Source organism: Orcinus orca, chromosome 16 (assembly GCF_937001465.1).
Source record: "Orcinus orca chromosome 16, mOrcOrc1.1, whole genome shotgun sequence".
Classification (NCBI taxonomy): Eukaryota; Metazoa; Chordata; class Mammalia; order Artiodactyla; family Delphinidae; genus Orcinus; species Orcinus orca.
This window is the reverse complement of record NC_064574.1, coordinates 30,600,864-30,622,415: the sequence shown is the minus strand read 5'-3', so window position 1 is coordinate 30,622,415 and position 21,552 is coordinate 30,600,864. Positions and strand designations below refer to the sequence as shown.

Sequence of the window (21,552 nt, the reverse complement as noted above, 5' to 3'; positions counted from 1 at the left end):
TTTCCTTTCTTTTTCTTTTGCAGGCTTTTATCTTTTTTCTTTGCTAATTGTTGTTTGCTTGCTTTCTATCCCCAAAATTCATGTTGTTATCCACCACATATGTCCTCCCATGTTCTTATAACAATCTATAAACATGTATCTCTCCCTCTTTCTCTCTCTCTCTCTCTCTCTCACACACACACACACACACACACACACACACGCACGCACACACACACTATAAGCACACATACATGCATATATGATGGGTTTGTGATTGTTTTATAAAACTGTGATCTTAATATATATAATGTTGACTTCTTTTTTAGCCATTCAGAAGTTACTTTAGTCATGGAATGATTTCCAGTCATATAACTGAAAATAGGTAAGATTCTTGGGAAAGAAATTGAATGGTAATAGAGAAAATGGGGTTGACAAGGGGGTGGAAATGGGAGAGAATCTAAGTACAGAAGCTGGAGTCAGGAAAATATGGGTTGACTTTAGTCATCACAGAGTAAGAAATCCATACTCTATAAAATTGTCTGTTTCACTGCTTTTGTATTAAAGTCTTATGTTAAGGTGGCTTTTAAAACATTGTAACTTGCTAAAATCTAAAGAAAGGAATTTTTTATTCCATCAGTAACCCAGCAAAGCTAGAGGAAGCAGAGTGTCCAAGGGCTGGGCAGTGATCAACAGTGGCTTGTTGGGGAGTAAAAGGGATTGGGCATAAAGATCCAGCCCCAGGAAGACATGGGAGCAATGAGGGTTGCTGCATTTGTTTTCTTGAAGTGTTTCCTTCAGTACCTCTTTTGCAATGATAATCAGGAGGGCCCAGCAGCGGATAGTTCCTCTGATGGATAAATGCGAGTAGATCTTTCCTTTCTTTTCTTCCCCAATTGCAGTCCAATCTGGTAATGAGACAGACTACCCTGGCTGGGACTCAGAGTCATCTTTTTCTGCACAGAGTCTCACTTAACTTGAATTAAGCATCAGAATAGAATCAGGGTCATTTTTACTTTTAACAGCCCCAGTTTGTCTGAAGCTTAAGGAAGTATGTTTAAGAACAATGCGAAGAAATACAAAGGATTTTCCACATGACATACTCTAAGGGCAATTTAAGGAAAGGGTATGGGATAAAGAAAGCTGTCTTAGTCTGTTTTAGCTCCTGTAACAAAAATACCATAGACTGGGTAGCTTATAAACAACAAACATTTATTTCTCCATTATAGTTCTGGAGACTGGGAAGTCCAGGATCATGGCACTGGCAGATTTGGTGTCTGGTGAGGGCCCACTTTCTCATAGATGGGTGTCATTTCACTCTAACCTCACATAGCAGGAGGGGCAAGGGGGATCTCTCTGGAACCTCTTTTATAAGAGTTTCTTTTATAATCTTGTTCATGAAGGCTCTATCCTTATGACCTAATCACCTCCCCAAATCCCTACCTCCTAATACCATCACTTTGGGGGTTAGGATTTTAACATGTTGAATTTTGGGAGAACACAACATTCAATCCATAGCAGAAACTATCTTTTTAAAATATCCTTTAGTCATTGACTATTTGTTGACAAATAGGTGTGACATACTAAGCAAGAGATACATGATTTAAAAATAAACCAGACACAGTCTCTTCCCTCATGGAGTGAATAGTGTGGTGGAGAAATAAGACGTTAATCAAGCAACCTCACAAAGAAATATGTAATTGCAAACTCTGATTGACGCCTTGAAGGAAAAAAGAACATGGTACTGTGAAGACCACACTGGAGAGCTGACCTCTGGGGGGAGATGAGATGTGAATGATGAGTAAAGATAATTAAGGGACAAAAGCAGTGGTCCTGAGATGAGAACGTAAGGAACATAAAAGAAATGTGTGTCGAGGAACATAAAAGAAGATGAGTTTGGCTGGAGTGTGGAAGTTGGGAGAGAGTGGTCTTATATGGAGCTAAAGAAGTTGGCCAGGCCAGACCATGTTAGTCTTTGTTGGCCATGTGAAAGATTTCAGCCCTTCTCCTGAAAATAAAGGCTTTGAATGTTTAAAAGATTATCTTCTCTGCAATGTGGAGAATGGATTATAGGAGGGCAGAGTGGAAGCAGAGTGGAAAGTAGGGAAACTCTGAGGAAGCATTGCAGCCAAGAGGAAAGAGGGAAGAGAGGGATGGGTGCAGGGACGGGTAGGTGTGGTGGTGAGAACATTTGCAACCCTACTTTCCTCCTTCCCTCCTAAAGCTACTTGGGAATGGTTAACAGCTCTATTGTTTGTCTACAGTGTGAGTATCACAACTGCTATCATTCTTGAAAATGTATATTTCTATCAAAATGCTATTGTATAAAACTGGGATTTTGCTCCATCTCTGTATCGTGGACAGCAAACTTACAGAACTTTCTCCTTAAGCAGCAGGACAGGCTAAAAATATAAACATGGCTTGGGTTTAGGTATGTCCCTATGGGTCAGTAGGAGGAGTCAAAGATAATCTGGTATCTCTTCCCAACCAGCAGGGAGCATTAGGTGGACTGTACTAATCACCTTGCTCAAACCGCAGGATGACAGTCAGAGAAGCCCAAGAACTCACTCATTTGGAAGTTTCCCTAGCCAGTAATCTCTTCACTAATTACATGTTTTTGATTTGCCACTCTAGCCCTAATAGGCAGCCATTTGTTCTCTTTGGTAATCATTCCACACGAGAAAACCTGAATGCTGGCAACTTTAACTTCCCTTCTGAAGGGCACCTGGTACGCAGCACTGGTCCCAGCGGGAGCTTTGCCAAACACATGGTGAGTGGCTTGACTACCTGGTGCTTAATTGGTTTTATTATCAAATAGGGAGGAGGGGAGCTGGATAAATGGAACCTTTCCAACTAGTGTATTGATTTAACCTTGAACTTGAAGTTGTTTTGGTGTGAAAAGTGATTAAAAACTGACTGTGTATTTTTATATAAGTACTAGATATGATTTGAAAGTATCATATTTAATTTTTAAATATTGAAGGGTAAAGGTTAAAAAAATACTTTCACGAACCAAACTTTCAGTTATCCAAGTAGTATCAACAGTAGAATAAGAATTTTAAATTAACTTGAAAATAGACAGTCATTCCAAGCCTAAATTTGCTATGTCTTGACTGTTACATTTCAAGTGTTAAAAGAGAACTATCATCTAGAAATCTATATCCAGTGACAACCTCCTTCAGTAATGAAGGGGTAATCAAGACATGCTCAGATGAAAGAAAACTAAGAGAATTTGTTGCGAGCAGACCTACCCTAAAAGAATGACTAAAGGAAGTTTGGTCAAAACAAAGAAGAAATGATAAAAAAATTAAAAAAAAAAAGAAGGAATCTTGGAACAATAAGGAGGACAAAAGAACACAATGATAAAACCAGTACATTTTTTTGTATACTTTAAAATAGTGAATTTTATCTCAAAAAAATTGCAAAAAAAGAAACCAACCCCAGTGCACACCCACATTGTGGATGACTTAGCCAATTTCTGTTTTTAGGTCTGTATGACTCCAAAGCCAAAGGGCTTTTAGTCATTAACTCAGTAATCATTATTGAGTGTCTACTATGTGCCAGTCACTGTGCTAGGTGCAAGGAAAATATAGTCATGGTCTTTGCCTCGAAGGATCTCACAGACTAGTAGAAGAGTCAGTGAGGATGGTGCTGTGAAATGTTTGGAGCAATAATTTAGCCATCCATTACACACCTTAGAATGGCTGAAACACTGACAACACCAAATGTGGAGCAACAGAAACTCTCATTCATTATTGGTGAGAATGCAAAATGGTACAGCCACTTTGGAGTACAGTTTGGCAGTTTCTTGCAAAACTAAACATACTTTCAACATCAGTCATGCTCTTTGGTATTTACCCAAATGAGCTGAAAACTTAGGTCCACACAAAAACGTACATAAGGAATTTTTTCTTATAACATCACTTTTCATAATTGCCAAAACTTGGAAACTTGGAAGCAGCCAAGATGTCCTTCAGCAGGTGACTGGATAAATAAACTGTGTTACATCCATACAGTGGACTGTGTTTCAGTGATAAAAAGAGCTATCAAGCCACAAAAAGACGTGGAGGAACCTAAAATGCATATTGCTAAGTTAAAGAAGGCAATCTTTAATGGCTACATAGTATATGACTCCCACTATATGACATTCTGGAAAAGGTACAACAGTGGAGGCAGTAAAGGGAATTCCCTGGCGGTCCAGTGGTTAAGGATTCCACGCTCTCACTGCCACTGTCACTGCCGAGGGCCTGGGTTCAATCCCTGGTCGGGGGAACTAAGATCCTACAAGCCACGCAGTGCAGCCAAAAAAAAAAAAAAAAAAATGGAGACAGTAAAAAGATCAGTTGTTGCCTGGAGTTTGGGAGGAAGGGAGAATAGATGGATCTTAGTGGATTTTTAGGGAAGTGAAACTATTCTGTATGATATTGTCATGATGGGCACATGTCATTATACATTTGTCATAACCCATAGAATGTACAATACAAAGAGCGAACCCAAATGTAAACTATGGACTCTAGTTAATAATAATTTATCAATATTAGTTCATCAGTTGTAACAAATATAATATTACAAGACAAATAATAGGGGAAATTGTGGAGGCAGAGGGAAGGACAGGAGATAATGTGGGAACTCTCTGTGCTTTCGGATCAGTCTTTCTGTCAACCTAAAACTGCTCTAAAAAAAAATAGTCTATTACCAAAACAAAAATGTAGCAGGTTATTTATACAACTTTCTGTAATAATTGGGGTTCTTTATTTTACAAACATGAAAACCTAATGAAGTCAAGGAACTTACTGAGACCTGGTCCTGGGGTGGTAGGGGGCCTAGTTATGAACTTTCATCTTCATTCAGCTCTGTTTCAAGGTGACATACTTATCTTTTCCATTTCTGTGCCATTTGTGAATAATTTACAAATTAACAGGTGATATTAAATCTGAAAATCCAGATTATCTGAGCAATTTTACATTACACATGCCAATTCTGTTGTACCAATTTCCTTTTTAATGTAAATGTCAATAACATTTTTTTTCAAGTATAGTCGATTTACAATATTGTGTTAGTTTCAGGTGTATAGCACAGTGATTCAGTTATACATATATATGTGTGTGTGTGTGTGTATATATACACACACACACACACACACATATTCTTCAGATTCTTTTCCCTTATAGGTTATTACAAAATACTGAGTATAGTTCCCTGTGCTATACAGTAGGTCCTTGTTGGTTATCTATTTTATATATAGTAGTGTGTATATGTTAACCCCAGCCTCCTAATTTATCCCTCCCCTCACGCCCTTTTCCCTTTGATAACCATGAATTTGTTTTCTATGCCTGTGAGTCTCTTTCTGTTTTGGAAATAAGTTCATTTGTATCTTTTTTTTTTTTAGATTCCACATATAATATCATATGTATTTATCTTTTTCTCTCTCTGGTTTACTTCACTTAGTATGATCATCTCTAGGTCCACCCATGTTGCTGCAAATGGCATTATTTCATCCTTTTTTTGGCTGAGTAGTATTCCACTGTATATATATACCACATCTTCTTTATCCATTCATCTGTTGATGGACATTTAGGTTGTTCCATGTGTTAGCTACAGTAAATAGTGCTGCAGTGGACATTGGGGTGCATTGTATCTTTTCAAATTATGGTTTTCTCCAGTATGTGCCCAGGGGTGGGATTCCTGGATCACATGCTAGCTCTATTTTTAGTTTTTTGGGGAACCTCCATACTGTTCTCCATAGTGGCTGCACCAATTTACATTCCCACCAACAGTGTAGGAAGGTTCCCTTTTCTCCACACCCTCTCCAGTATTTATTATTTGTAGACTTTTTTTTTTGCGGTACGCAGGCCTCTCACTGCTGTGGCCTCTCCTGTTGCGGAGCACAGGCACCGTACGCACAGGCCCAGCGGCCACGGCCCACGGGCCCAGCCGCTCCGCGGCACGCAGGATCCTCCCAGATCGGGGCACGAACCCGCACCCCGTGCCCCAGCAGGCAGACTCTCAACCCCTGTGCCACCAGGGAAGCCCCTGTAGACTTTTTGATGATGCCATTCTGACCAGTGTGAGATGATACCTCATTGTAGTTTTGATTTACATTTCTCTTATAATTAGTGATGTTGAGCATCTTTTCATGTGCCCTTTGGCCATCTGTATGTCTTCTTTGAAGAAATGTCTATTTAGGTCTTCTGCCCATTTTTGGATTGTGTTGTTTGTTTTTTTGATATTGAGCTGTATGAGCTGTTTGTATATTTTGGAGATTAATCCCTTGTCAGTTGCATCTAAACATCAATAAATTTGATGTTTATATAGGCTTACATAAATTTGTGACCTCATCTAAGGAAGCAGGTTTGAAATACATGGCACCTTAAAAAAAAACCTTTAGTTAGGGAAAATTTAGAAATCCAAGGAACATGTTTTGAGGAAATAAGCCTATTAACCAACAATTAGAATTATATACATGATTTTTCATTTAGGATCATGGCAGTATTGATCATATTCACTATGGTATAGTTTAGATTAGTCAGAATTAAATTTTTATTTCAAATCTACAACTTGGATTACAGAAAAATGCCATATATTCTCTTGTGACTTCCTTAATGGAGTAAAATAGAAGGAATGAATATTTGTGTCATATTTAGCTGTTTTTAAGATACTGTGCTAGGCTTCCCTAATGGCACAGTGCTTGAGAGTCTGCCTGACAATGCAGGGGACACGGGTTTGAGCCCTGGTCCAGGAAGATCCCACATGCCACGGAGCAACTAAGCCCATGCGCCACAACTACTGAGCCTGCGCTCTAGAGCCCGTGAGCCACAACTACTGAAGCCTGCACACCTAAAGCCAGTGCTGTGCAACAAGAGAAGCCACCGCAATGAGAAACCTGCACACCTCACAAAGAGTAGCCCCCGCTCACCGCAACTAGAGAAAGCCCTCGCGCAGCAACAAAGACCCAATGCAACCATAAATTAATTAATTAATTAATTTAAAAAAAATAAGATACTGTGGTAATTTCCTTTCCTCTATTTCTTGTGGTAGCATTTTTGCATTTTGTACCTCCTATCCTAGGAACCCTGATGAGATTGTTGGATTTTCAAAAAAGAAAAGGACATCCATTTCCATCTGTATAAATGAACAACTAAGCAGGGAAGAAAAATAAGAATTTAAAAATCTAGAGAACTTATTTTCTCTTCTGGATGGCCTGTGTACAGAGATAAAATACAAGTGAAGGTGGGAACCTGGGTATCACCTCCTTTCCTGAATTTGTAGCTGCCTTCCCATATATGCATATCATGTCAGCCAAGGTCCAAACTGTGAAAGTTCTGCACTAAACATTAATGACAGTCAAAACCCAAGCACATTTTGTCTTCTTTTCTTTCTAAGTTGTTAATTCTTTAGCATCCTGGGCTGACCCAACAGCAGCCTCACAATGTAGCCAAAGTTATAAAACACACACAAGATACCTTTGGAAAAACAACAATTAAAGGTGACCTTTTGGGCTTCCCTGGTAGCGCAGTGGTTGAGAGTCCCCCCACTGATGCAGGGGACATGGGTTCGTGCCCCGGTCCGGGAGGGTCCCACATGCCGCAGAGCGGCTGGGCCCGTGAGCCATGGCTGCCGAGCCTGCGCGTCCGGAGGCTGTGCTCCACAACGGGAGAGGCCATAACAGTGAGAGGCCCGCGTACCACAAAAAAAAAAAAAAAAAAAAAAAGGTGACCTTTTCCCCTATGCGTTTAAAAAATAATAAATCAGCTGTTGGTAAAATAAAATGGATTTCTATTAACTATACACTTTTTGTTTCTCTAACAGTACACACTTAAGTCCCTGCTCCTTTTTTACTTTTTTTTTTTTTCTGATATCCAGGTAGTACAGTGTGTTTCACCAAAGGGACCCCTTGCTTGTTCAAGAACATACTTTTTTGGAGCTACTCATGTTCCTTACTTGGGTAAGTCCATATAAGTTGTCATCTCATCAACTTATCTAATGAAAAGTTTCTCCCATGAACTAGAAGTGGACTTGAGATTTACTTTCCTCAGAAACTCATTTTGTAGCCTGTAATTCCTTGTTGATGTGCCTAACACATTTCTCACAATGTATTTCAGGAGGAATAATTATCAGCTCAATATATATTAGGTCCAATCATGTGTGAGACCAAGTGCTTGGTATCAGAGGGAAGGCAAAGATGCGTCAGCTGTAGTTGGAGATAGCAGGAGGAGATACGGGCTGCAATGGGAGTTTGGATGACTCAGCCAGGTGCCTGTTGTTCTAGTGAGGAAGGTGAGGAAGAGCCATGGTAGAAGGGTACCCATAAGCTGGGAACATTGACAGGAGCAAGTGCTCTATGCTGAGGAGCCATTCAGAAAGGCTAGGCTGACTGAGGCTATCCTCTTTGCTGGGGTAACCAGAAGCTGCAGACATCCAAAGAGACAGAGAGAAGAACTCTTGAATGAATGAGGGTCCCAGCACTGTTCCACAGAGGAGAGTACATCAGAAACCAGGTTTTCTCCTGAGCATTGTTATATAAGCCAGGAAACTCTGAAAGAAGCATGACTTGGGTTGGATAATTAAGGAGGTGAAGAAAGAGGCAGAACTGAGCCTGCTTACTTATACCTCCTAATTTAAAAATTTAAAAATAAAAGCAAAAACATTCCAGAGATGAAGATTCTACATGTCTTCTCTGGTGTTTAGTGGTGATGCTGATTGGTTGTCAAGGTCAGTGTCAGGGATGATGGTCTGGGAGGATACTGGCAGAAACTAGGTTTCACTGTTGTTTGTGCTTGTACAGTATTTAACTCAAAAGAAAAAAAGTTCTTGACATCTTCAAATTAAGAAATTATAGCCTCCTTGTGAAAGTGTTTGCATCTCCTGTAATCTTGTCACATTCTTAATACATGGTCCTCTTTCACAGGAGATGACAACAAGCTGCCCAAGAAAACTGAACAAATGTAAGTCTTCATTTCTATTACATTTTTTTCTTTCTCACATTGAGTTACTCAGATGTTGAGATTGTCCCATTTACCTCCTTTTGAGATCAGCATTGGGTAGGACATTTGGCTTAAGAGGTGAGCAGAGGGACGTTCCTGGTGGCCCAGTGGTTAAGAATCCACCTTCTAATGCAGAGGACGTGGGTTCTATCCCTGGTTGTGGAACTAAGATCCCCACATGCTGCAGGGCAAATAAGCCCGCACCACAACTACCGAGGCTGTGCTCTCTGGAGTCCACGTTGCTGCACCTAAGACCCAATGCAGCCAAATAAGTAAATAAATAAATAAATAAGTAAAATAAGTAAGTAAAGTAGAGCTGTGTAGTCTCCCAGAATGTCCCAGCCCCTGTCTTTCATCTTGAAGTCTAGGCTAGAGACACTGCCAGGTTTGCCATCTGCTCCTCTCTCCAGACTCAGAGACTTCCTGCCTGCACACCCATGCACTTAAGTGGCATAACGCTTCTTAATATATTTTCTATATAGTGCATTTTTTAATAGGGCTTTCCAAAAAATAAAACATCCTGAAACCCATTGGTAGAACCTGTGTGAAACCACATCTGGTCTGAGAGGTGTTTCCTCTGAATTTGACACTGAGACTTATGGAACAGAGCTAGGATCTCAACTCAGGCCATGCAACTCTCTAGAAAGGGCCTAGTGTTGACTTCTCTCCCGCCCCCCACCCCCCAGTATAGCAGGAAACCAAAGACAAGAAGTAAACTCATTAATGCTTGTCTGCTTGGGCTACCGTAAAAAATTACCACAGACTGTGTGGCTTAAACAACAGAATTTATTTTCTCACAATTCTGGGGACTAGAAGTCCAAGATCTAGGTACTAGCAGAGTTGGTTTCTGGTGAGGCTTCTCTCCTTGAGTTGCAGACCACCACCTTCTTAGTGTTGTGCTTACATGGAGAGAGAGAAAGATCTCTGGTGCCTTTTCCTTTTTTTAAAAAAAAAAAAAATTTATTTATATTTTAGCTGCATTGGCACATGGGATCTTTCGTTGAGGTGCACGGGCTTCTCTCTAGTTGTGGCATGTGGGCTTCTCTCTCTCTAGTTGTGGCACACGGGCTCTCTGATTGTGGCACGTGGGCTTAGTTGCCCCATGGCATGTGGGATTTTAGTTCCCCGACCAGGGATAGAACCCATGTCCCCTGCATTGCAAGACGGATTCTTAACCACTGGACCACCAGGGAAGTCCCTGGCATCTCTTCCTTTTATAAGGATACCAATCCTATGGATTAGGAGCCCACACTTTATGACCTCCTTTAACTTTAATTACCTTTTAAAGGCCCGGCCCTATCTCCACATATAGTCACATTGGGGATTACAGGTTCCATATGAATTTTGGGAGGATGTAATCAGTCCATAATAATGCAGGAATTTCTGAATTCCATAAAGGGATTTTCTTTCAGAATTATGAAGGTAATAGAGTTCTGTTATTACCTAATTAAATATCCTAGCATAAACTAGTTAGGTCTGTGCTTCCCAAAGGCTAACAGTGACAGGCCACAGAGAATCATTTAAGGATCTTTTTTAAAAGATACATTTCCCAGGCTATAGTAGTTCTCAGAACTACTGAATCAGAATCTCTAGGGTAGAACCCATAAGGCTCTGTTGGAAAAATATAAAGTAATATAATCACACTTGAAAATTTGAGAAATGAGGGGAAAAAAATAAGATTAACCATAATTCCTCTTCTTAGACACGACCCGTTAGTATCTCTTTTTTTTAATACATTGATTGATTGATTGCTGCGTTGAGTCTTTGTTGCTGAGCACGGGCTTTCTTTCGTTGCGGTGAGCGGGAGCTACTCCTCATTGCAGTGGGCAATCTCATTTGAGCGGGCTTCAATGAGTGGGCTTCTCATTGCGGTGGCTTCTCTTGTTGCAGAGCATGGGCTCTAGGCACGCAGGCTTCAGTAGTTGTGGCACATGGGCTTAGTTGCTCCATGGCATGTGGGACCTTCTTGGACCAGGGCTCAAACCCGTGTCCCCTGCGGACCAGGGTTTAAACCTGTGTCCCCTGCATTGGCAGGTGGATTCTTAACCACTGCACCACCAGGGAAGCCCCACACATTAGTATCTTAATGTGTATCTTTTTGTTGTTTTTTTTTAATTATACATATAGGTTTTGTGTAGCTGTAATTGTAGTGTGCATACAATTTTTGTGTGTGGGTTTTCTTTACGTTAGCAGCAAGTCAACCACATTCTCACGTGTTGGTGGATATGTATAGTCTTACTTTGCACTTGTTTGTGTTTCCATGCCAGCTGTGCTTAGCCATTGCCCTGGACCCTCATTCTAGACCCGTAGACATTTTGCTTAAACCAAAGTCACTGGTGCTCTACTTCAGGGACTGGTGTTGAGAGGTGCTTGGGCCCACATCAGGAGACTTGTTTAAGTCACAGGGCTGGTGGAATTGGGGCCTAATGGAGTCTACTGAAGGCAACAGCAGCACCATCCATGCATAGAGCAGACCCTTCCCTAATCATGGGTCTCAGGCCTCCTGTCCAGGCCTTTCTATGAGTCAGAAGCCAGATAGCTTTGTACTGAACTCATGCCTTGAGGGTCTGTATAGGACAAGGCCAAGCAGGGGGTTGGCCTGAACCAGTGTTGGTACTGAGTGATGTTTGAATTAAGCTGGGTGAGGGAGGGAGTAAGGATATCTTTATATGTCTTTGGCCTCTATAAATCTTTGCCCTTAGTGTTGAGATGTGGAGGATTCTTGTCATACCTGGAAGTGGCCAAGCTGTTTGGCAGTGTCCCTGACGGGCACTTACCTACCTACCAGGACATACCCCTCTGCCATGGCCTGGTCAACAATCTTCAGGATATGTTGAACCTTGGAGCTGTCATTTTGTTATGTGTTGTTTCTCTTTTTCTTCTACCTTATTCAAATCTCTTACCTGCAATGCAGAGGTGTGGTGTGAGAGCCAAGGAGGAAATTGAAATTGAAGATGTTGGCAGTGTGATGTGGCACAGTGGAAAGGCACCAGGCTGAGAGCAGACCTGAGTTCCTCTACAGGCCCTACTTGTTTCTTCTGTAAGATGAGAGTGTTAGACCAGATCATTTCTGTGTTCTTCCTGCTATCAAACTGTTGACGAGTCCAAGCTTGCTCTGCTCGCCACACAACAGGCCAATAAATCGGGAGACGAGGTGTTGAGGCAAGGAGTAGAGACTTTATTCGGCAGACCAAGAAGGTGGCCAAATAACCATCTTACCGGGGTTTGGATGCCAGTTTCTTTTATAGAATCAGAGAGGGAGAGGTGGTGAAGCAGTAAAGTAAAAAGGCCGTTTGTCTTGCAGAATATCTCCTGCACTGGGAAGGGGTTGTGTTAATTTCTTCTTTTCTGCAGCCATTCACAGGTGGGCAGGGTCAGGATGTCTCTCTGTGAGCTGAACAAAGGCCTTTTAGTTTAACAGTCAGGCAGAGGGTCAGGGTTCCCTGTGGCAGGCCATTGTGTATGCTTACAGCTATAGATAGTGATTATAATAATAACAAAAGCAATGAAAAGCAAAGGTTAAAGTAAAAGAAACAGAACCAACGTGGAGTCAGAATTTGCTCTTCCCTGTTACAAAACTCCTTTCGCCTTCCTTTACCTGTTACAAGATTCTCAGGCTTAAAAATAAACATATTCTTAGATAAGGCAGTTACTTGCCAAACCCCTCCCTTGCCTTTGAGGCCTTGTGGATGAGCCCCTTCTCTCTGTAATTTTCCTAATAAGACTCTGGGTCTCCTTCCCCTAAGGCAATGGTTCTCAACCGAGGGCAGTTCTACCACATTACTCCCACCAGTCCCTCCCCAACCCCCCATCCCCAGGGATGTTTGGCAGTGTCTGGAGACATTTTTGCTTGTCACAACTGAGGTTACTACTGAGAGGCCAGGAATGCTTCTCAACATCCTATAATGCACAGGGAAGACCTCTCAACAAAGAATTAGCTGGCCCAAAATGCAGAGATTGAGAAACCCTGCCCAAAAGGGAACCAGACTTGGATTTTCTAGGAATCTTCATGGCATTCCCTGTCTGGCAAAGAAAAAAACCTTCCTTTTTAAATAAATCTATTTATTATTTATTTTTGGCTGTGTTGGGTCTTCATTGCTGCTCACTGGCTTTCTATAGTTGCGGCGATAAGGGGCTACTCTTCGCTGTGGTGTGTGGGCTTCTCATTGTGGTGGCTTCTCTTGTTGCCGAGCACGAGCTCTAGGCAGTCAGGCTTCAGTAGTTGTGGCACACGGGCTCAGTAGTTGTGGCTCGCAGGCTCAGTAGTTGTGGCTCACAGGCTCTAGAGTGCAGCATCAGTAGTTGTGGCCCACGGGCTTAGTTGCTCCGCGGCATGTGGGATCTTCCCGGACCAGGGCTCGAACCCGTGTCCCCTGCATTGGCAGGCGGATTCTTAACCACTGCGCCACTAGGGAAGTCCCAAGAAAAAAACCTTATAATGTCTTTGGGAAGTGTGAAGTCAGATAGGAAGCACAAAGTTGGGCAGGAGCAGGGGATGCTTCCCCTCAACAGCATACTCTATTCTGTAGATCAGGTGAGCTATTTATAAAGTGGTCTCCGGCTATTAATTTGCATTTAGAGACTGTCATACAGAGTGAAGTAACTCAGAGAAAAGCAAATATATATTAACACGTGTATGTGGAATCTAGAAAAATGGTACAGATGAACCCGTTTGCAAGGCAGAAAAAGAGACACAGACATAGAGAACAAACATATGGACATGAAGGCGGGGGTGGGGAAAGGTGGGGGATGAACTGGATGATTGGGATTGACATATATACACTAATATGTATAAAACAGATAACTAGGGCTTCCCTGGTGGCGCAGTGGTTAAGAATCTGCCTGCCAGTGCAGGGGACACGGGTTCAAGCCCTGGTCCAGGAAGATCCCACATGCCGCAGAGCAACTAAGCCCATGTGCCACAACTATTGAGCCTGTGCTCTAGAGCCCATGAGCCACAACTACTGAGCTTGCGAGCCACAACTAATGAGCCCATGTGCCACAACTACTGAAGCCTGCCCACCTAGAGCCCGTGCTCTGCAACAAGAGAAGCCACCACAATGAGAAGCCCGCACACTGCAGTGAAGAGTAGCCCCCACTCGCCGCAACTAGAGAAAGCCCGTGTGCAGCAACAAAGGCCCAACACAGTCAAAAATAAATAAATAAAATTAAAACAAAACAAAACAAAACAGGTAACTAATGAGAACCTGCTGTATAGCACAGGGAAGTCTACTCAGTGCTCTGTGGTGACCTAAATGGGAAGGAAATCCAAAAAAGAGGGGATATATGTATATGTATAGCTGATTCACTTCACTGTACAGCAGAAACTAACAGAACATTGTAAAGCAACTATACCCCAATTTAAAAAAAAATTTTTTTTCATTTAAGTGGAGCGAGTCTTCTCTTCAATTGGATAATCTCTTTTGCCCCCTGAGGGGTCCCACCCTGAGGTTCCAGTAGCAGCCAGCCCTTAGCAGGCCTGGGGAGGAGACGACTTGAAGGTGTGCTGTGGTTGGTTCCTGGAAAAGCAGCAAGTCTGTGTCATGATACCTTTCGGGTCCTCGTAGAGGGTCAGGGAGTCTACATAGTTTTCTTCTGTTGGATCACAAACAGGGAAGGTTGGTCTTTTGAGCAGAATTAAGAAAAGGTGGTTCTTATCATGGTTTAACAAGAGCAAAGTAAAAATTGGAACGGGGCATATAGCTTTTAAAAGGTCTAGAAATCAACAAGTTCTGTTATTATACTTTTCTCATTCTGTTTAAAAATCTGTTTCTTAGAGAATGTCATTTATGTGCACGCAGCTTTTGATGAAACCTTGTGATGCTGTAGTTAACCCTTATTTTTTGTTTTTAAAGTAGGCTCTTGTCACAGGTATATGCTGCTGTTATTGAGGCTGTTTTGGCTGCCATTGCATGTTATGCTAAAACTTCCAGTCTAACAAAGGTAATTTAAATACCGCATTTATTTTTCCTTAGTAGTTATTTTAATGTGAAACTTTTTATCGATCTGTTTTTAATTTGGACACCTTATAGTACTTAATTTTGTGTGTGAACTTGGGCACCAAAGAGTTGCCTTTAGTGTGCTGAGCTTGTCTTATGAATGACAGCTAATCAGCACTTCTTTGTAGATATCTGGTTGTGTTAAAAAAAAATCATTCTGTAGTATATTGTTTTACTTAGCAGTTTTTTAAAAGTCTTTCAAAAGTTAAAAAATAAAGAAAAATATAGATTGTTCTGTGAATTTTAATAAAGTTAGATAAGTTGGTTTTGAGCTACATAGTTTTATTTCCTATAATTCTGTGTTTTAAAAAATTAACTAAAGATTAGAAATTCTAACTTGTCTTTCCTAGACAGGCACATGTGTTCCCTTTCTCTGACCGTTTACTTCCTTGCTGTTTTGTGGTTAACCTGCTGTGCTGAGTTGGATTCTATATCTGACCCAGTGACAGATGAGAACGAGTTGGCTTGATGCCTCCCAGTGCCAATAGGACCTTTCCTGAAGCAAAACATTTGACATTGGAAAGGTTGTGTTGTAGATATCAAAGAGACTATCGCCTAGTCACCAGTTCCTTGTCACCAGTTCCTTGCCATCTTCCCTCCTCACTGAACTTGATTCCCCCTGTACTTGGGATTTCTCAGCCCTTTAGCTGAAAGCTTATGCAAAACAGTAGGTTATTCTTCAGTATCAGTTCTGCACCTTTGTTTTTTAACTGATTTTTTATAACTTTAGTTATTTGAATGTGCTTAGCATCTGGGCAGAAACACTGAGGGCAGTGATACCTTGAGGGGAGGAGAAAGCACTTTTCCAGGCCTCACAATGGCACCGTCCCAGCTGGTTACAGGTCACCAGGTCAGGTTCCAGTGCCCACCTGCCTGAATGAAGTGTTTTCATGTGAACCCAGACCAAAGAAAGCAGGCTCCTGTTTCCCCTAACAAGATGTTTTCACTTTAATCTATTGATGTATACAAAGTAGTCACTTAGAGGGGATGGGAAGTGTTCTCCTGGCCATATGTGAGAAGGGCCCTTCTAAGTGTATTCTTTCCTGCTGTGAAAGCTAATTGTCTCTGTTTTGTTACTGATTTTACAGGCCAAGGAGGTAGCTGAGCAGACCTTTGGATCTGGGTTAAATTCCTTTGAGTTGATGCAGTTTAAGGCAGCCCTACAGTAAGCAATAACTGATATTGTCTATAAAAGCTTTTCTTTAATGTTTGTGTTTTAAAAACCCTTTTCTCCTTTGTATTTGATATTCTGTCTCCCCTTTGAGAAATGTTCCAGTAAATCAATAAGATATGTGAAGGAGAGTCATTCATGATCAGGGTTTTATTTGAGAGGCCAAGGAGCCAAGGATGGAGGAACTGTTTGAGAGTCAGACACACTGCCTGAGGCTGGAATGGGAAGCAGATCAGTATTAGAACTGACAGACCTGGGTTCAGAGGTTAGAAAGATGAAGCTGGGGACATGAGTGGTGAGGTTTGTTAGGATTAGGGGCCCTGGGCACATGAAGATGGTCACTGCTTAGAAGAGAGTTGCCCTGAGCCTCATCTGCCTCTCAGATGGTAGAAACCCCTGAGCCTGGCCATGTCTCAGGGTCTAGAAGGTCTGGGAATTTGGCTTCCTGGCAGTCTTCCCATCACACATGTCCTGGCATATCACAGTGGATCTCTGTGTAGTCTTTGTCCATAGCTAAACCTTCTTGAACCCAGTCCACTCAAGCTTCTGTCCTATATGAGGACAACTTGGTGTACTTTTTTGTGAAGGAGACAAAAGACACCAATATCAGAGAGTTTCTTTAAGGACACTTCTGGGATGTGCCCTGTGGTACCTCAGTTCCATACCCCACATTTTCTTACATCTGCAGCCCTGGGTAGTGAGAAGGAACATTTGGAAAACTAAGTTAGTTAATGATCTAACAAGAAGAATTCTATTGCTATAGCTCCAGGAGTGTAGGAAAGAACCAGAACTCTTTGGTGCAAAGCTGTAGGCTTGCTTCAGGTTTCTTTTCCTTTCTTCTGGGTCTTCTGAATCTTGTAGCTCTGACCACGAGAGGGGAGGGCTAGAGGAAATTTGGTCCCTTAAGGCTGTGTGCTGACCTGAACTGTCTGTTCCTGGCAGACCTGAGTTTAAGGAAGCTTCTTTGCTTTCCAGCTGTGTGACCTTGGGCAAGATAGGGAGCTCTCTGTGCATCTGTTTCATCATCTTCCTGCCCTGTAGAGTGATTGGGCAAGTGAATGGGAGCTGCTGTCTCAGTGGGTTCTCCTCTCTTATCATCGGCATGGCTGACAAAGTCATTCCATTCCTCCTGTCCTCGGGGCCTTGCCTAGCCCACTCTGCCTTTCTAGGGCAGGCCACACTCTCAATCCCATGGCCTCCTGTGCATGGGGTGTACCACCCTGGCTGGAGGAAAGAACAAGGAGAGAATACATTCCAGGCAATAGGAGGAGAGTCTTCCAGGGCCAGCCCTCCACCCAAGAGCCCCACTTCCTTCTCTTCACATGGTCACTTCCCTCAAACTGCACCAAATTAGCAAATCTTCTCCCAAGAGGGACACGGGAAGTTAGCATATGACTGACTAGTACTTGTTAAGGCAAAAAAATTAAATTTAATTCAATTTAGAAACTTTCTTTTACAAAAAGAGTTGATGCCAAAAGGGTTTTCTGGTTATTCCTCAGTTCTGAAGGCCTGACCATGCCCATTATTACATAGCAGTTGACTGTGGGTAGCAGTCTGACTCCGAGCAGGGCTGGCAGCTTGACTTCAAAGGTGGTGAAGAGGAGGAGGAGCAGGAGAATATGTCAAGCTGTGGGCCAGAGGCCTGGGGCAAGTAGAGGTTTACTCTCAATCTGCCATGGATGGCAATCACATAGTTCTCTCCTGCTCTGTCCAAGAGTCAAGATAGCCCTGAGAATCTGCACAGAGGCAGGGCCGTGACTGGAGTCAGACACTGACCCCATGTTTGCTGATGGCATGATACCCTAAGGCAGGTAAGGACGACACACACCTCACTGGTGGCTGTGAGAGCCCAGCACAGGTGCATTGCAGTGGCAGGTGTCTGGGGAGGATGCCAACACAGTGGTCACAAAAGCAGACTGACTTTTGTTTTATTTTGTTTTGGGTCTACAGCTCCAAGATGGCTTTTCATATACATGCTGTGAATAATCAGGGAAGGTAAGTATATGTTTATGGTGTGTCCTCACTGGGGGCAAGTTTTAGGAGCAAAATGAAGAGCAACTACCTTGTAACTGCTGGCATGGATGATCTTTTCACCCTTCTACACCTGGCAGTGGCATCACTCCAGGGCTGGGCTTGGAGGTGGCTGTGCTCAGCTGAGGCCCTTTGCCCTGAATGCTTTCCACTGAAAGACTAGGGTGGGTTGGGGGCTGAACCTAGTTCCCTCCAAGTGGAATTCTGCATACATGCAACCCAGTGTTTTGAAAATCCCTGAGAGAGATCTGAGTGTGAGTTGCTTCCAAGTTGAAAAAAAGAGAACACTGTAAATTTAATATATGTCTCTCCCATCAATTTCCTCTTGTAGAATTGTGCCTCTGGACAGTGAAGATAGCTTATACTTTGTGAAGACGGTAAGCAGAGCTGTTACAGGTCAGCTGGCAGGGAATGGCCTGTAGAGGACCATCTACAAGGGGTGAGGTAGGAGTGGGTGGGAGTCTTAGGCAGCCCACCCCTTACCTGAGAAAACTAGTCTACTTTCAGGACTGTTCCAGCTGCAGTGGTGGTGAGCCTGTGCTTTCTGAGGGTGTCCAGCAGCTGTACAAGGCTTACCACATCCACACTCCCATGTCTAGGTGCCCCTTGGGTGCAGAGTCTTAGCTGGGGAAGGGGGGGGTGAGGGTGTGGGGGTGGTAGACACCTCTTCCTGAGATTAGGAAGGCTTCCTCCAAGTGGCTGAGGTTTCTCTGACCTCACATGGAAATGGGAGCTGATGACAAGCCTACCTCAACACAGACCAAGTTTTCAGTGGCTTCTCTGTGTTCCAAGGCCTGTGTTGATGCCCTTTTTTTAAAAAAAATTAATTAATTAATTTATTTATTTATGGCTGCATTGGGTCTTCGTTGCTGCCCGCGAGCTTTCTCTAGTTGGGGCGAGCGAGGGCTACTCTTCGTTGCGGTGCACGGGCTTCTCATTGCAGTGGCTTCTCTTGTTGTGGAGCACAGGCTCTAGGCACGCTGGCTTCAGTAGTTGTGGCGCGTGGGCTCAATAGTTGTGGCTCGTGGGCTCTAGAGCATAGACTCAGTAGTTACACGGGCTTAGTTGCTCCGCAGCATGTGGGATCTTCCTGGACCAGGGCTTGAACCCGTGTCCCCTGCATTGGCAGGCAGATTCTTAACCACTGCCCCACCAGGGGAAGTCCTTATGCCCTTATTTAACAGGCGCTTATGAAAATAAAAACAAACTAACGTTAAAAAAAAAAAAAACTGGGCCTGAGGCTCCTGTGAAGTGGGGTAGTGAGAACAGAGCTTTCTGACCTATGTGCTGAAGGCAGAACTAATGGGCCAAGGGAATGGGTGTAGAGATGCAGAAATATTGGTCCCTGAGGTGAGCTGGCATGGTCTTGGGGAGCCAGGGTTTCTAAACCAGTTGCTCCCAGCCACATCCAAATCCTCTGTTTACCCGTGTATCCTGATATGAAGAAAATTGGCAAGCAATGCATAAGAGGATGGTGGACATCCAGCCAAGATTCTGGTTGTAGTATATATGGGTACAAGTTGTACCTTCAGTCCATTCTGTGGCTACTGCCTAAACCTTAATTTCAGTGAGCTTTTGGTCATAGGGAAGTGGGTGGGCAGATGTGGATGACTTGGTGCAAATGCATGCCCACTGCCATCACCAGGGGACAAGCATAGTGTTATCTCATCTACAGAGAGTGATACAACATGGGTAATTTTTTAAGGTTGTGAGTAGTTTCTGTGTATATAACATACCTGCTCCCTGTCTCTGTCAGTATTTTGTGGTGATGTTCTTTTAGAGCTAATGGAGACTTTTTTGTGACATTATTAAGACACTGGGAAATACTTTCTGATATTTAGGTAATAATACTTTGTCTCCTTGCTGGACTTTAGTTTCCCTGACTTCTCTTCTTAGACTCTCGTGCAGTGCTCTGGAAGATGCTTTGCACTGGAGTAGGTGATTAGCAGTCCAGCAGAATCATACTACTGTGTTAAGTACACATTCAGCAGCAGCTAATGAAATAGGAAAGGAAAGATAGGATGTTGGTGCTTTCTGTCCAAATCCTATCCTCCCTTCCAGGCAAAGATGAAGTTCTGTCTCCTCCTCCAAGCCTACCCTACTGATTTCTCCCTACAAGTACTGTATTCCTATAGGAATACATAATTAGGGAATAAATTACATAAATTAGGGAGTAATTCTATAGTAATGTGTCACATGATGACTTCTATGTAAGAATGCTCTTATCTCTCCAGCTATACTTTATAGGTTTCCTGAAGATAGGAACGATGCTTCATATTTTTTCTCTCCCCATGCCACATGTGGGAAGTACATAGCAAGTGTCTAAAAAATACTACATGTATTCTTTTTAATGTCCTCTCTCCCCTTCCTCAACACCAGAGGCCAAATAGGGAAGTGGGGGATTAGGAAACCACAGGATTTGTCTTCCTAATTGATTTGGGAACCTAACTATCATTGTCACTTAAGAGGAACCATGTAGCCCAGGAAGGTTCTGTGTCTTCAGATACTAAAAATTCTTTGAAACAAATTTAGATAAACCTTCCAGTTGTCATGCCTAATGAGCAAGTTAACTGAAATATAAAGCCTGTCTGTCACTTTGTACATTCCTTTATCACAACGACATGGATGATTAAGGACTTTAACTATGGTTTTTTTCCTTTCAACTCTTCTGCCATCTTTTTGTTTTCTTCTTTATAAATTTATTTATTTTTTATTTATTTATTTTTGGCTGCGTTGGGTCTTCATTGCTGCGCGGGCTTTCTCTAGTTGCGAAGAGCAGGGGCTACTCTTCATCGTGGTGCTGCACGGGCTTCTCATTGCAGTGGCTTCTCTTGTTGCAGAGCTCAGGCTGTAGGCGCACAGGCTTCAGTAGTTGTGACACATGGGCTTAGTTGCTCCGCGGCATGTGGGATCTTCCCAGACGAGGGCTCGAACCCGTGTCCCCTGCATTTGCAGGCAGATTCTTAACCACTGCACCACCAGGGAAGTCCCCTGCCATCTATTTGAGAATCTAACAGTCCCTTCAAGAGGCCTAGGTCTTTTGTCTCTGTACTGAGGATAGAGCAGGGATCCCATATGAGGACAACAAGGTGTGAAAATGAGCTCTGGCTTTAGGAGCTCTGTACCTGGCCATTCAGCATCGTCAGGCCAGGAAGGCCAGGAAGTGCTCATCGTGCAGCTTATCCTATGTCCTTCACCAGATCTTCACGGTCATCTCAAACTCTAACTCTGGCTTGTACCAATTTCTGCATTTCCTCTGCTACATTCATCTCAGAATTATGTCATTTTCAGTGGTTTTTAACTAAATTATAGCCTTCTTACCAGCCATTCAGGAGCTTTCTCTGAGTTGCTCTAGTTTTTTTCTGGCCTGCTGAAGCCTCTATTTTTA

General features: G+C 42.7%; 1 protein-coding gene across 7 annotated transcripts in view; it reads left to right on the top strand.

Moving 5' to 3' along the window:
* DNAAF9 (dynein axonemal assembly factor 9) overlaps positions 1-21,552 on the top strand; it is a 153,897-nt gene that overhangs the window by 68,203 nt on the left and 64,142 nt on the right. For 6 of the 7 annotated variants that reach the window (XM_033415831.2, XM_049698758.1, XM_033415832.2 and 3 more), the window contains exons 9-16: positions 309-364; positions 2,614-2,749; positions 7,843-7,924; positions 8,888-8,924; positions 14,819-14,906; positions 16,051-16,127; positions 18,084-18,128; positions 18,496-18,541. In XM_033415831.2, the coding sequence (XP_033271722.1) occupies positions 309-364; positions 2,614-2,749; positions 7,843-7,924; positions 8,888-8,924; positions 14,819-14,906; positions 16,051-16,127; positions 18,084-18,128; positions 18,496-18,541 (567 nt within the window). The remainder of the gene's footprint in view (positions 1-308; positions 365-2,613; positions 2,750-7,842; positions 7,925-8,887; positions 8,925-14,818; positions 14,907-16,050; positions 16,128-18,083; positions 18,129-18,495; positions 18,542-21,552) is intronic. The other variant, XM_033415830.2, reaches the window with a different exon arrangement.